Here is a 16,408-nt window from a genome sequence, read left to right as displayed (position 1 = left end):
TATTTAAATAGAAAGAGACTCTATCTAGAAATAACGAAGGGTAATATATCAGTATTTTGTTTGATGACATCCCGCATGCCATTCAGGCATATTTTATTTTTCATTTTATTATATACATATAATACCTGAAGTTACTTACTGAAAGAGTCATTATTTATTGATTTAATCTCTTCTAATAACGATTTCTTGTGTGTAGTAGTTGTTGTCATTTAATAAGAAACAATGGAAAATGGTATAATTTTTTTTTCAAAATTTCTCGTTTCTTAAATCAGTTGAAAGCAAGTGAAAAATGTTTTTCGAGATTTTTGCACAGAAGTGTATAATAGTATACTATTCAATGAGTCAGTAATACTATTATTTTTGTATATAAAGTGTAACAAAAAGAACGAAGATATATTGTTCATCCAAAATATGACAGCAAAACGTTTTCAGAAGATGATTTGATGCTTGTTTGTTTTTGTAAATCCAGAATTTTTTTTTATATATTCCTTTGTACGTCGTGCGGAACGTTTCTGACAATAAATTTCTAAACATACTTTTTGCTGCTTGTGAAATTCGTGCAATTGTTCCAGTATCAGTATCATTTTTGTTTTATTTAATTATTTTCTTGCTTTTATAAATCAGTGACTTTGTTAATCCGTCTGTTGCTTGTGACAAACTTAACTTATAATTATTTTTCGTGAAATAGGGCCAGTACGCTCCCTACAATACCCTGTGGCATATCGCAATAACAAGATGTAAGATATAGCCTATCATTTTTGATGACACAAGAATCCTCCATTTACATTAAATTAAGAGAAGCGACTAGAAAGTTGGTACTAAAATGAAACAATGGATAAAACAGTAAAGGATAAACTTAGTGATACTAAATATCTCTATTTCGATCTATATACTATTTTAAAAATGAGTGGACACAAAAAGTATAAATAACAGTGAAATTGCGTACCACAATTCAGCGCATTATTAAGAAATGAACCTCGACACAAGGTTAAAATGAAAGTGGCGTTTTAAATAGAAACGGACAATGCATGACATAAAGTCGTGAATGTGTAACCAAACTTATTGATATAATAGATTTTTAATGCAAAATGGTAAAAGGCACTTTGTCGAAACAGCTGCAGTGATAATATATTAAATCAATTTTTTGGAAGTATTGAAAACTTTTGAAAAAATTTTTCTAAGAATAAAACACTGAAAAGTTTTTAGTGTTTTATTCTTAGAAAAAATGGTATGTTGCATAGAAGACTACACATAGTCGTTAATGTAAAAACCGTGCAGCGGTTATAATAATAATAACAGCGCTTTTAAGAAAATACGTTTTGTATCGAGAGAAGAATTCGATTAGCGCCGTACACTTTTTCTGTAAGGATATCATTGCACAAACAACTAAAACATCGCATTGAATCTATATAGGGCACATGAAAATTACAAATACTTATGCTGGAATCGCTTCGTATACTGTTTACTTTACATTTTGTCTTTACGAGCTCTAAAAACATGGGAAGACTGTAAATGAAAGAGGAGAGTAATTAAGGAATTAGGATCTTTACACTCCGGATTGTTAAATAAGTGACTGTTACTCGCGAGAAACACTTTCGAATGCATAAAAAAGCACATAAACCCAACTACTCCCTTAGAACAAAACAATCCCGTCCCTCAAACGTTTACCGGCCGAAAACATAGCTAACTTTGTTTAAAACTTCACAGTTGTCCATCTTAATGAACATTTATTCACTATCTCTGAGCTATAAACCGTTAGGGATTCCATTAAACGAAGCAATAAAGTTCCAGAGGTTTATGGCTTAAATCAAAACGTCGGGATGTCTTCGTTATTTGTTGTGTAAATAACGTAAACCTTTCCATTGCATGTTTGAGTTGGCTAATGAAATTGACGTTGACTTGACTTCAGATATCGTCTGCATGCAAAAACGTTGTTTGCCGTGAGGAACGCATTAAAACTTCGGACGGTGTCTTAAAATTATGACAAACAGCAGGAATCGATGGAGGAAAAGTCGATAAAGTTGCTTCGAAGAACTTTAGACGGGGTGATCCAGAAACAATCCAGATAAATAAATATAATAAATGAGAAACGGAAACCTTCGAGTGTTTATTTGATACTGATTTGGTATTTATTAATTAAAACATTCTTTACTGAATTGTCGGCGTCTACTGTTCGCTGTTTCAAAGAGATGTATATACGCTTTTCATTAATGCCAACTTTATTTTTTAATTTAATTTATTTATGATAAAAAAAATCAAATAAGTATCGTTATAATTCAACACACTACATGTATTTGCTTCGTAGATGTAACCAAGGAACTCGATAAAATGCGACTACGCGATGTAATACAGATACTAAAAGAAAAAGTAGCCCACACTAACATCATAAAAACAATCTCATGAGACTCAAGCCACTATCGCTTGTCGTACTGCTCATCCATAGGTCGATCCGTTAAACTGTAACACAACAAACGATGTACAGTGTTTGAGGCACACAAAATGTATGACGGCGCGTTGCTCAGAATCGGCAGAGATATGAGTGTGGTTCTTTGGATCATTCTTACTAGCTCAGAAACAAAAGAAAAGAAGAAAAATTATGAGATGATAACTACTACAGCTAAGCCAGTAATATTGAATAAACAATACAAACAAAAATCATAAATAATTTGCACCAAAGGGCGCCACTTTGTCTTTTCTTCGAAAGATAAAGAAAACTATAAAACTAAAATACATATAAACAAAACATGAAAACAAAAGAAACAATCACATCTAACTTGTATATTCGCTCAGCAAACTTGTTAACAATTATTTATAAGTGATACAAGAGAAAAGAAGATTGTTAGAGAAATCAAAAATACTATGTTGTTACATACAAGCTATATTTATTATTAGCTCAAACATAGATTTTACTGGAAATACTAATTTATATCTTACAAGCAGAAATGTCCATTATAATTTGCTATTTCTTACATCTTTGGAAAAAGTTTAGAATAAATTTCTTCCAATAACCTGGTAAAACTATTTTAAAATGATTTTAATATTGAATGTTGCTTAAAAAAATTGAAAATTTAGAATTTATCAGGGTCATAATTATATCACAATATGTAGTTTTCCGATTCTTAAAATCTGCATACAAATTCAGTGTTGTGTATAAAAAAACAAAGATGATAAAATTTGCAACGGAAATTACGGGATGTACCCCTTCAAAAAACACTAACACTGCACTGGGTACATGTAGAAGAAAAATAAAAATGATAACAGGTGTTTTCCCCCTGCATAGATCACCCTCAATAAAATATTCAGCATAGTTATTGTCTGCTGTTAGAGGATATATAAAAAATGTAAAAACTTAATCAAATTTTTACTGTTTTTACTCCAGATTCTGACAGGCTATCGTTACTAAATTTAATAACAAATAAAAATTCGTCAACGAACACTCTTATTTAATTAGAATAATGAAATAACGTTTGCAACTATGTTGTGAAACATACCAATGCCATATTCTTCTTTAACTCTTGAATTTGCTATAATCTTGCTTATTTACAAATAAGAAATTGAGTATGGTTAACAGATTTAGGTTCATCGAATGTTATGTATGGTCGCAACTGCTATATGGGGTAGAAGCTTGGACTCTGAAACTTGAAACCCAATCCTTAAAAAAGTTGGAGGCATTCGAAATGTGGTTATATAGACGTATTCTTAAAATTCCTTGGACGGCAAAAATCTCAAACGAAGAAGTGTTAAGACCAATTGGACATGGCAGAAAGCTTAGGAACACAACTAAAATAAGAGAAACATCGTATCTGGGCCACATACTTTGAAACGATAAATACTCTCTTCTACACGTCATCGTGCAAGGAAGAGTTGAAGGAAGAAATGGCTTGGGAAGAAAGAAAAAATCTTGGCTGGAGAATATCAGAGATTGGACTAATCTCAGTGTTGAACAGATCTTTCACGTTGCAAAAGAAGTGATCGCCAACCTTCGTTAGAAGACGGCACGTAGAGCTGCGAGTCTAGAACAACTTTTTTTTAAGATTCTAGACGTCGAAATTTTCTGCGATATTTATTCGAACATAAAAAATACGCAGATGCGCATGACCGCGAGACAAAAAATATTCAGATAAAATGAGATAGAACACCGTTCTGTATTGAATCGAATGACATTTAGTTTTACCCCGTCCGTATCAACAGCGCAGCTTTGGATCTACTTCCGAAGAAACTAAACCGCAAAGATATAATAGTAGACATTTAATAGCACATATCGGATATTAAAAATGTATTACAATGGAGAACAAGATTGGAAGAAAATAGTTAATAAACACTGGAATAATTCTTCTTTAGGCTAGTGGTCGGTCTTTCGAGCACGCTTTTTTTATGGAGATTGTCAGTATCTTTTGACCTTTTGGGTGGCCTTAGTATTCGTATATTTGATATACATATATCGTCTATTATCATATAGTTAAAAACTTCTTGGTGTTTATTTGCTATCAATCAGAAAACGTTTGTTATATTGATATAATACTTGATCTTGCTTTCATGTCGTTTAAGGTATATGTTTAACTAATTACTTTTAAATGCTCATGTTGTCTTTTATTATAAAAAATATTAATAGTTGTGCACCCACCGAGGTTTGAAAACCGTGTCTATATTGATTTAATATTTGTGAGTCAAATTAAAAAGTTCAAGTGGACGAGAGAAAAATGAAGTATGACTTAAACCATTTTCAGTTTTGAATATTTTTATAAAAAACAGTTTATAAATTAACTTTTTAGTTAATTTGTTGAAATGGACCACTTGGAACAACTAACTTGTCATCGAAACTCCAGTTGTGATAATTATAGAATACAGAAGTTTTAATGTATGTTATAATAGAAAGCATAATATAATATTTATAATATTTTCGCCGAGTATCGATCGGCTCCATAAACTATTCTTTTAATATTTTAGTTTTCTTCGAGAAATAACCTTTACATGGCGTTTAGCAGTTATGAATATTTTTGCATACGTTTAGCGAATACTTAGAATGTGTAACGTGAAGACTGTCATAAACCGAACAAGTCATAAAAATATAATAATTTTTCACTTGCTTTCAAAAATTTATCACGTTACACCCTTACGTGCAAAGTGGTGTAGGTGTCGTATGCTACAATATCTGATCATATTTGTTCATTATACAGGCTGTCCGTCTATGTTTTGTGGCATCTTAAAATGCGTAGATCTTTTAAATATGGAAATAATATCGATGCGATACTTTATTCCAATAGGACATGTATCCAAACAAAACAATTTTAATTATCTAAATTTCTCGCATTTTTCATTATTCTTAATGATTTTTGTCAAACAGAATACTTATTGATGACAATATCTGTCGTTTCAAACGATAGAAAAAGAATTGAAAATTAATATTAAACTCACCTGGCTTTCGCATCAATTTTCACTACACTTTCGACATCCTCTCTAATGTCTTCTTCAGAGCTTTCGGGGTCTCAGTCTCCTGTTCTTTACTACACTGTTCACCACTCACCGCACTACTGCTGCTGGGGACGTGGTTCCCTGACGTGGGAATCGGTGCGAAGATTCTTGACGGCGGGATTTAGATTGTTAGGTGGAGCGGACGATGTTTTCTTTAGGGGCGATTTCCATGTCGAGGGCCTCATCTCTTTTATCGAGAAAATTCAACCTCTATGGCTTCTAATGTTTTCAAAATTAATTTTGTGACCTGCATGAAGATGGTGTTGACCGAGAGCTGAAATTGAATCGGAATTGCGAATGTTCATAAATTCTATTTTATATATCGGAATATCATATATATATATATATATATATATATATATATATATATATATATATATATATATATATATATATATATATATATAATCTGATTTATTTCATTATTAATTCAGGTCTAGTTCAACACCATCTTTATACAGGTAACAAAATTGAAAAATTGATTTTGAAAACTCTAGAACCACAGCCCTCATGCGTTTCTATACCAAGAATTATCCGAGAAACCATAGATATTAAAAACGGCCAAATTGTCCTAATAAAAGAGATGAATGACACCTGGTTGCTTTCAACATGGAGACCTCTCCTAAAGAAAACTTCCTCCGTTGTACCTACTAATCCAAATTCCGTCGTCAAGAATCTTCGGGCCAATCATCACATGCCAAGTCATCATCAGAAGAGATCTGGGGACTCTGGAGATTGAGACTTTGGAAGGTCTAAAGAAGACATCAGATAGATGTCTGAACGCTCGCAGTGAATATCGACGCAGTTTAATCCGGAAGTCTGGTGAGTTTGATATTAATTTTTGTAATAATATTAATCTTAGCGTTTGGTTTAATAGTTGTAATAACTTCATCTCTTATGGTTTACAAGTCATTACCCCTTACTGGAGGAAAGTATACGCGAAGTTTTCGATAATGTTCACTATAAATCTCCATTTTGAAGATATCGGAATTTTAAAATGCTTCAAAATGTAGGCCACCGACCTCTAAAGGTCTTTCATTCATATCATGAATTTATTTTTTTGAGTGTGTAATTTTTTTCTATTGATAAACATGATTTTGGAATGTGTGAAGAGTGTGAGATTTTTGTGGATTCTGCATTTTGCATGTCTACATTAGTTTTCGGTGGATATTAATTTTGTAAGAGCACTGCACAGGGCGTTTACTGAAGTGGTCAGTATTTATATTAGATATATATATATATATATATATATATATATATATATATATATATATATATATATATATATATATATATATATATTAAAAATTTGAATAATATTTTATAAAGATATATTTGCAAAATATTAATAGTAAAGTATTAATCTTGGCTCTTAATAGATCAAGAACTTTTGATTATAATTTTTGCTCTAATTGCTAATTTAATTTAAAGTACTTTTCATAGTACCTGAATATCGTAGTTCGTGAATAGATTTTGAAGTTTCTTATAAAATATATGTTGTTCTTTGGTAATAGTAATTGATTGGCCTACTTTATGGTTTAATAATACGATTCTTCTGTTTACTTCGGGCAAAACACTATTTGTTTGTGGCATTTGGTTGTGAAATGTTGGTACCAAACTCTGTACTTTCATTAAACTCCCACAAAAAATCCTGTGTTGTAGATAAATACAACTGGCTTATGGGGAGTTTAAGGATTTCTCCTGACGACTACATAGATTAGATTTATAAATACAGGTTCCAAGTTTAGCTTTTGGTGTTCCTATAATTAGCTACCATCCCTTTAAACAATGGGTTAGCAGTACCATAATTGACAGTATAATACCAAAATTGTCAGGTACTGTTTTATTTAGCCGTATGTAATGTTATAAATATACAACGATAAGATGAAACTTCTCTATCTAGTTAATAGTTCACAATGCTTAGCAAACAAATGGTTTCTTTTATATCGATCATAAAATCTTTCTGAGTGGTTTATTTTAAGGGCCCCACCCGTTAAATTTATATAATTTAAGACTAAACAGTTGGAAAAAACAGATCTGCCTATTTTCTCATCAAGTAGTAGTTAGAAGCAAGTAGCTTTGCACCGAAGAAAACAACAATTACGTCTGCTGGAATGAATAAAGAAAGTCCAAACGATTGTCCTAATTTAACTGTCGGCAAAAGTGTTCAACAATAAATGGGAACCACCGCGCATATGTACTTGACAGATTGGATGTAAAAATTAATGAAAACGTATACTGCAAATTAAAGAAACCTTGATTATGAGTAGAATGCATCTACCTTCAAATGCGTATTGATACGGATAACGCTAATGTTGTCGCGTTAGCAGCGCTGCTAACGTGACAACATTAGAACAGAGTCATTAGAGGTGAACGAAGCTGTAAATGGATATTTTAAAGACCTGTCTAGATGGCTGAAGAACTTTTTACTACGTTGTTCTTGTAAAAGCCTCTTTTCTATATCCCATTCTCTGAGTCTTAATCGGCTTACTAGAAGATATTTTGTAATAACGTCTTCACTGCATTATCTTGTACTCGTTCAGATCTTGTTTTATTTTCTTTCTAATCCCTTTCACTTTAAACGCTATGTTTCAATTCCATTGTTATTCCATTATTAGCCGAGGAACTCTTTTATTACTATATAAAGTCGGCTTCATAATGAGTCCCTTGTAATATCCTAACGACTGCGATACCTCAGACCGATCCGGTCCGATAGAGAAAGAGTTCCTCTATTTTTTATTATAATCCATGACTATCCGAGTTTTCACTCGGTAAGTTACCGCTCTTTCGACTGCTCTACGAGGGTGTTAAATTTGATTTCTATGATAGAATTTTTATGGTCAAATATTGTCAGTTAAGTTTTAGACCATTTCCTTCTCAGTCACTTGACAGGTACTATGAAAAATAAACTTTTAATTATCTACCAAAATAGAGCAACTTTTAATATTTTTCAAGTTTTCGTTATTTATATTAATGTATAATCTTGACCACTCTGTATAAAATGGAAAAGGCTGGAAATAGACAGGTAATTGAAATGTATAACATATTTTATACAACATAGTTGAATTTTAAATTCGAAAATATAAAAAGTTACGTTTGTTTTATATATATTTTACGATGCTTGATAGTTCAAATGTTAAGATATTTGTCTCCAAGCTACAAGTCGACCAACTCTGTCAACCATGAGTAATGTTTGATGAAAACGAATTATAGTTGACCCTTATTGTCCTGGTTACGACTTTGTTCCTAGAATAAGGTTTCACCATATTCTAGATACTTACTAAATTAACAATAAATTAAATAAATTTATATAACACATATTGTTTTATAATTTTGATAATTTACTGCTTTAATCACAAGCATATCCTAATTTTAGTATGTTATGAAGAAGGTTTAAATAACTCTTAAATCTCAGATATCTTCTCCAATATTTTTACTTAATAAAATGATTTCACTATTTTTGGGCGTAAACAATTATTCGTTAATAATTGTTTTGTAGAAAACTGTTACCATCAATTAATAAAACGAAACTATTGACTACTGTATTTTATGGGAATAAACCACAATTATAATTAAAAATACTGTATATTTGAAGTTTCGATTTCTACTTCGGAAAGCGTTCTCAGAATATAAATTATTTTGTTTTGTTACTTGGAAATAGAAAAAAAATTCTAAAAAGTTCTAATTGTATCATCCTTACTCATAATGACAATTCGAAAGTATATACATGTTTTAAAGCAGAGGACTTGTCAATATTTTTGAAATACGCTCCTAAAACGACTTTATTCATGAATAGTTCATTAAGTTAAGAACACCCTGGCAAAAAAATAATAAAAAACCCCTTTGAAAAAACCACCACATCCTCGTAACAATAAAACTTCCTTATTAATTTCATTATTAATCGTGATGATTATATAAATTGTAAATCATAAAACAATAACTCTTATATGACTAATACTAATAATTATGAAAAGATTATATTGCTTCTCGTAGAATATCTTTTTTTTTATCGAATTCAAAGGTAATCTTTTGTAGCTTTGGGGATCGCAGGAGGTCTATAAAGTGGCTCACAACTTAAATGATGCAGTCGCTACTCAATAAAACTAGCTTGTGTCAGTGGCTCAATATTTATTAGAAGAAAATTACTGAAATTAAATTACTATAAGTCTTCTAAATATTTAGTTATTTTATGTATGATTTTGATGTCACAGCTAAAATGATGCACACTTTAAAACAAGAAAATTAATAAAGAAAACAAACTCGACGCATTAAAAAATGATTGCTAATATTTTGTAAATCCTCCTTAATTATCAATTACAGCCTGTAGTCGTCTAGGCGTTGATTCGGCCAACTTTCTAGTGTACTCGGGAAAAATTGTGTCCTAAGCTTCAGTAATTTTTACTTTCAATTCATTTCTATTTGATATTGGGGCGCTATTTACTTTATTTTTTAATGGCAACCACAAATTTTCAGTACCATTCAAATCTGGTGACTGGGCTGGTGGTTTAATGACATTTCGGACTAGTCGTATTTCAAACGTGAGCCATGTGGTTGTAGGGTATATCACTTTTGCATTCCATCGCAAAGTAACAAACAGTGTAAACATAAATATAAATTGTATTAATTAATTTGTCTATAATTAAAGTGCTTATTGAAAATAGGAAATAGCCGAAACTTTTAAGCGATAATTAAGTGTTTTATTTATAACAGACCGAAAAACGCAGTTGAACGCATTGTTTGTTAATATAATCATATTGTTTGTAACTTTCTCTATTTTTAAAATGTAAATAAAAGAGTGTGACATGTGGTTTATTAGTTAGGTTTTCGTGTTTTATTAAAACTTATGTGATAATTTAGTGTACGCCGCCAGATTGTCATGCAGAATCAAAGTTTGTAACCAATAAATAGCTTCTTCCCCCATAATAACATAACAATATGATCATGTTGCTTTCAAGGTTTTAATTACTTTTAATACAGTTGTTGGGTCTGTGTATTACTCACTATACCGTTCTTGTTCACTTTTGACGAGGGGATTTCTAAAATAATAAATTCATAAAAAAGTCTACGAAGAAAGTGTAGAGAGTAAGGTTTTATATACAAACTTATTTTAGTTACACTGAACTCACCTGCGTGATTTCGGATTTATTTAAACCCTTCTTCATGATATACTCAATTAGATATAAATTAAATATTAAAACCACAAAGCGCAGTATCAAACATTCATATTAATAGGGCCAAGCAATGTGAAAAGACAAAAATAACATCCATATTTAGCATTCATCTTAATAGTGGGGTAATCTTTTTGCAGTGGTGTCATTTTTAACAATTAACACATCTTGTTAAAAGGTCTAACACATTCAAACTAGAAACCAGTTTTTAAAATCTGAATTTAATCTAAATTTAAATTCAAAACAATGATTTGTATGTTTGATTGACTACCATTGATTTGGATTTGTTTATATCGACTATTCTAATATTAACTATCATCAAAGGCATAAAACAAAGATGTATTACTTCGATTAGAATTCGATTTTCCCCCATATATCATTACCAATCAATAAGTTGGTAAGTATCCTAAGAAATACGATAAATAAATAAATTATTTTTGACATTTTTTTCCTCAAATACTTTGGACTCATGTGCATCTTTAAGATATATTTACAAATATAGTTAATATGGTTTCCGTATAAATGACTGTCATAAGCCTTTTTCATTTTGCCAAAGACAAAGTTGAAGCACCTTTTATTTTTTATTTTTATCACGATTATGTAGTAGCAAAACCACGTTAATTTTAATATCCACTTCGAACCTGATCATAAATAAGAAAGAGTAAGTCCTCAGTAGTTATACGAATATACCTTTTTGGCTTTGCTTTAGAGATGTTACGGAACAGTTTGTTTACGGTAAGATAAAATAATTTCGTTATGTCGGTATTAGTGCAGGTATTTCTTCCACGTTATAGATATTACATTTATGGAAAAACATTATTTGAAATAATTCTCATTCCATTTACCAATATTTTCTTATTTTTAAAAATAATTATAGTCAGTCCATTCAGTAAAGTGCAAAAATCCTTAAAATTTCTTAATGCTCAGGGACTGATCTAATGATGAGTTCTATTTGTTTTTAATATCACTGTAATATTTATTTGAATGCAATAAAACTTATACGAACATATTTAGATTTATCCGAAGAAATTTTTTTATTTATTGCAATTGTAGCATAACAAGCTGTTAGTGAAAATATTTACTTTAATTTCACTTTTTTATATATATAAAAATTCACTAATATATACAGTGTGAAAGAGCCAATGGGATGAGTTAGTGTTTTAGAATGTGCATATCAAGAAAGATCCCGAAACAAGTCCGTTTTAGTTGCATATGAATTTCAGTTGCAAGTTGTTTTGCATAGGAATTTCATGCAACAATCTTTCAGCACACAAATTTATTAATAAAGGCAAATTAAAATAGAATCAGTGATATTTATTCGAATCATAATGAAATTAATAAAAATTCATCGCTCAATAAAGTTAATACTAGGTAAACGAATGCAAAATGTTCTCAAACGATTAGAATGTTCAACACGCGACATAAAATAAAAAGTAGATCAGCAACAAACCATTGCAAACTTGCAACGAATAATTGTATATACTATAACAATTTTCAATTAAAGGCAAATCTCAATCTACAAATTGAACTAAGAGCTAACGGCAACAATGTTAAATGTAGAAGTTAATTTTTTCCTGTACTTGTGGTGGTCATTTTATTGTGTATGCTTCGCCAATCTAGATAAGTGAAAAGTAAGTTGGTTCCATAAAATTTGCCCACGTCATAATATACGTAAGTTTTCACAAAGCGGAAGTTTATGTCGGTAGAAGAAAAGCAGATTGTCTGTAGAGTGAATGAAAATTTAAAAAATATACTTCGTACAGTGGAAGCTGTAGCTCAATGATCATTTTTAACGGGAGTATCAGTGTTGGCAATTTAACGCTTTGTATGTGAAAAAAAGGTAACTGGATGACTGAAAAATTGAATTGGACGAGTAACAGAAAAATTTTGTACGCGCTAGTATTCATTCTTTCTTTTTTGAGAATAAAACGCCAACCCTCGAATCTTATACATATGTACATACATATACATATGTACATACATTATATCTTAATATAAAGAGAAGATTTAGTCTCATGGCGACTAAGATATCTTCGCCATATTAAAGAGGTTTGTTCTGCCCACAAAAACATTTATTATCTGGAAGAAACGTGGGTAAATGCTTGTCACACCGTATCTTAGATCTGGTAAGATACTAGTGTAACGAATTGTCGTCACGCGTTTGTGGACGGTGTATCAACAGGGTTACGAGGATCTACGGGTAAAGGGCAACGACTGATTGTCGCCCATATAGTTAGTGAGAATAGCTTTTTAGACGATAGTCCACTCATTTTTTTATCCAAAAAAAATGGGGGATATCTGCCAACTATGGCCACCAGAAAACCAGACATGCAGAGTTGGTTAGGACAAAAAGGAATTCCATTTTCCGAGGACATGGTTAAGGCTGAGCTTATAAGTGTCATTAGACAGCATCGTGACAGATATCGCCAGCATGTTGTAGATACTCCTGGTAAAGGCATCATCATTTTGAGACTTCCATTGCGAGTTAAACCCAATAGAATTAATCTGGACTTAAGTAAAGGGTTACGTAGCTCGTGAAAACGTGACATATAAAATGTATGATATCCGACGTTTGTTAGAACTCCCAATGGAAAGGATACGCGAAGAAGATTGGGCTAATGCCGTAGCCCATGTGATCAAGGAAGAAGAGACAATGTGGAGATTGGACGGGATGGTAGACAATATTTTCGACAAAATATTAATAGGCTTAAGTATGACTGGGGATTCTTCTTTTAACGATAAAATTTTATTTTATTTTTCTAGACAATTATAAGGTACCTGTCAAAACATATGATAATTTAATAATTATATCGGTCTTAGATTTACGCATCTGCAAAGTTGATAAGGGAAATATCGGTTGGGTCGCTTTAAGTGCGCTGTTGCCCATGAATCGCCTTCAATTGTAAATTATTATAGTATAATAATGTAACGTTTTTATACAGGTAGACCTACTTGTGTATCCGCAACAATATAATGTATATAACTTTGTACTTCACCACGTGGAGCAATAGAGGTAGCGAAGAGTACAAGTACCTTCTTCGGTAGACAGAAACAATATGTTGATACATGGCGGTTAGTTCTCTGATGTAGGCCCATTCTGGCCATGAAGTTGGGTGGAGACTGCGCCTATCGCACCAATGTAATTCTTGCAGATGGTGTTGTTCCCTTCTCCTTTGATTCGTACCTCCCGCATATATATATATATATATATATATATATATATATATATATATATATATATATATATAATAGGTTATGAAAAGTTGCGAAACTGCAACAATGCCTATAAAATGATATCAGCTTAGGAGCTCATGGAACACGTTTTTCAATTAGAACCTGTTTCGTTTTGGAAGTGTACTTTTACACGACGCTTAAATAATCCCCAAAATTGCAGCTATTTGTTTACTGATAATCACCATTGGTTGAGAGAAGAACATTTATAACACCCTGCAAAGTTTAATATTCAGGTGGAAACTGTTGGGGATTATGTCATTGTTTCATTTTTTTATTTTTTCAATGGAAATATTTAAAAATTATCCCAAATTATTTAGTGCCAACTTGGCAAATTTACAACCTGATCGAGCAAACCTACAACTTCCAGTGAAAAATATGGCTCCGGTAAGATGAAGCACCGTCACATTACTTAATCGAGGTCCGGCTGCACCTCGACCGAATATTTTGAATCCGGTGGACAACCTGGCGAGGTAGGTCTATAAATATCAGCTGATATTTTTTATTCTTATGCGATATGTGAAAGTTTCCACTAAATTTAGCTGACTTAAGAAGAAAAATTACAGTTACGATTATATCGATTACACCACAGATGTTGAATAGATTAAATCTTAAAACAATAACATTGTTGAATGGATAACCATAGAGCTTTTTAATGATGTGTCATAAGCACTTACTTCCCATTTAAAAATTTAGTTGTGGAGGGTTTTAAATTTAGGGATGCGATTCTTACGCAACAAGATGTAATTTTAAAACATAAATTTTACGTGATTCGGGATGTCTAAATATGCATTATTATTGAAATTGCTAATTTATTCGTTTTGGCTACTGCTTACTGTATGTATGTGTATTACATTTGTGGTATGTATCAATACATACATACAATGTATTAATGTTTTGAGTGGTCGATAATACTGGAATGGGAACATGGACGAGGTATGCTATTTTCTAAAGATGTTTAGGATGTTAAAAAGTTTTATTACAGCATATTTCGGTATTTTGATGTGTACCTGTAGCACTCCAGAACCTACTTTCAAATTATTATGTCGGTCATAAGAGAGACATTTTACAGTTATATGCACGACCGTTTCGTAATTAAGCTGACGGATCTACTTTTTAGGTTATATGACGTCTTTGATGATAAATTTCCCATGATGTAGTTAATTTCTTTTTATATCTTTTATTTTTAGTTTTAAAAGTTACATTTCATTGACAGATATTTTCTGTAAATGTGGATTAATATCAAATATTAATTTACATTTAGTAAATTTTAAATAAAATCGTATAAAATTGAAAATTGTTTGAAATGTCTGGAAATGTGATAACTGAACGCTGTCGATAGTTTATACCCAACTATTGGATTACTTTAACAAAGAAAAAGAAAACATGCATAAAGAATAATTCATACTATTTTGTGACATTTTTTGAAAATTATGACAATTTTTTTAATAATTACCTTTAAAATAAACCTTTATTAATTATAAAATAAAAACACAAAATGATAAGTTCCTAAGCATTCAAATTTTAATGTGAATTTTTCAAAAATCATCAAAATTTGAGGATTTTGCTGTTGCAAATCTTAAGGATTTAGTAATAAAAGTATTATTGAACTGAATTTGAACAGCGCAGTAACTATCACTCTATAATTTCAATTCATTTTACATGTGGAAGAAATACATGTTGTGTTCAGATACTCGTGATTTTTGCACTGTTCCTTTGTAACATCCCTAACTCGCTTGAATTTAACACCTGCCCGCCGTCCTAGTACCCGGAGCGCCACCGACCAACGTAATCGGAGAAGCGGTAAGTCCCACGTCGATCAATGTCACGTGGGACCCCCCACCAGCGAACCGTACCAATGGCAATATCATTTACTACAAGCTGCAGTTCGTGGAATCTGACAGGTCCGATAGCGAGGCAAACATTGTCAAATTGAATGCCACATCGTTTACACTAGATGAATTAAAACGATGGACCACCTACAGGATCTGGGTCCTGGCTGGTACGTCCGTCGGAGATGGTCCCAGCTCATATCCCATTACGGTGCGAACCCACGAAGATGGTACGTTTATGTCATTAATGGTATCGGCATTCGGGGGGTGTAGGTTTATTACTTTAAGAGGGTGGTGGAGTACAATGCACTCGTGTGGTTTTTTTATGAAAGTGATGATTTTAGCTTACTCTAGATAATACCGAATAAACTTCAAATGTGTCTATCAACCAATGGTATATGTTGTATATAAATAATTATATTATATTATTGTTTAGAAAATTACCGTCCGATTAATCAACCATTTTAATCTAACTTAAAATAACTTAATCGAACTTAAAATTCTGGAGTCTACGACCTGATCGAAAATTTACTCAACTGAAAAAATTCATTGTCAATTCATTGAATCTCCTCATTAGGTGTGAGTTGTTGAGTAGGTGGGTGCTCACAGAAAACGAAAGTTGGTGGAGTCTAAGCCAGCACGTTGTTTGAATTATCTGACCATCTAATTAATTTTTTGGATACATGTAGATCCTTTCCTCTGTTT

General features: G+C 31.6%; 1 protein-coding gene across 6 annotated transcripts in view; it reads left to right on the top strand.

Annotated features, from left to right (window-relative positions):
• Lar (tyrosine-protein phosphatase Lar) overlaps positions 1–16,408 on the top strand; it is a 1,676,858-nt gene that overhangs the window by 1,570,264 nt on the left and 90,186 nt on the right. For 4 of the 6 annotated variants that reach the window (XM_072529513.1, XM_072529511.1, XM_072529512.1 and 1 more), the window contains one exon: positions 15,637–15,933. The exons of the other annotated variants lie outside the window; for them this stretch is intronic. In XM_072529513.1, coding sequence (XP_072385614.1) covers positions 15,637–15,933 — 297 coding nt within the window. The remainder of the gene's footprint in view (positions 1–15,636; positions 15,934–16,408) is intronic. 6 annotated transcript variants of the gene reach the window in all.

Source organism: Diabrotica undecimpunctata, chromosome 4 (genome assembly GCF_040954645.1).
Source record: "Diabrotica undecimpunctata isolate CICGRU chromosome 4, icDiaUnde3, whole genome shotgun sequence".
Taxonomy (NCBI): Eukaryota; Metazoa; Arthropoda; class Insecta; order Coleoptera; family Chrysomelidae; genus Diabrotica; species Diabrotica undecimpunctata.
Note: the sequence above shows the minus strand (reverse complement) of the source record. Positions and strands in the feature narration are given on the sequence as shown.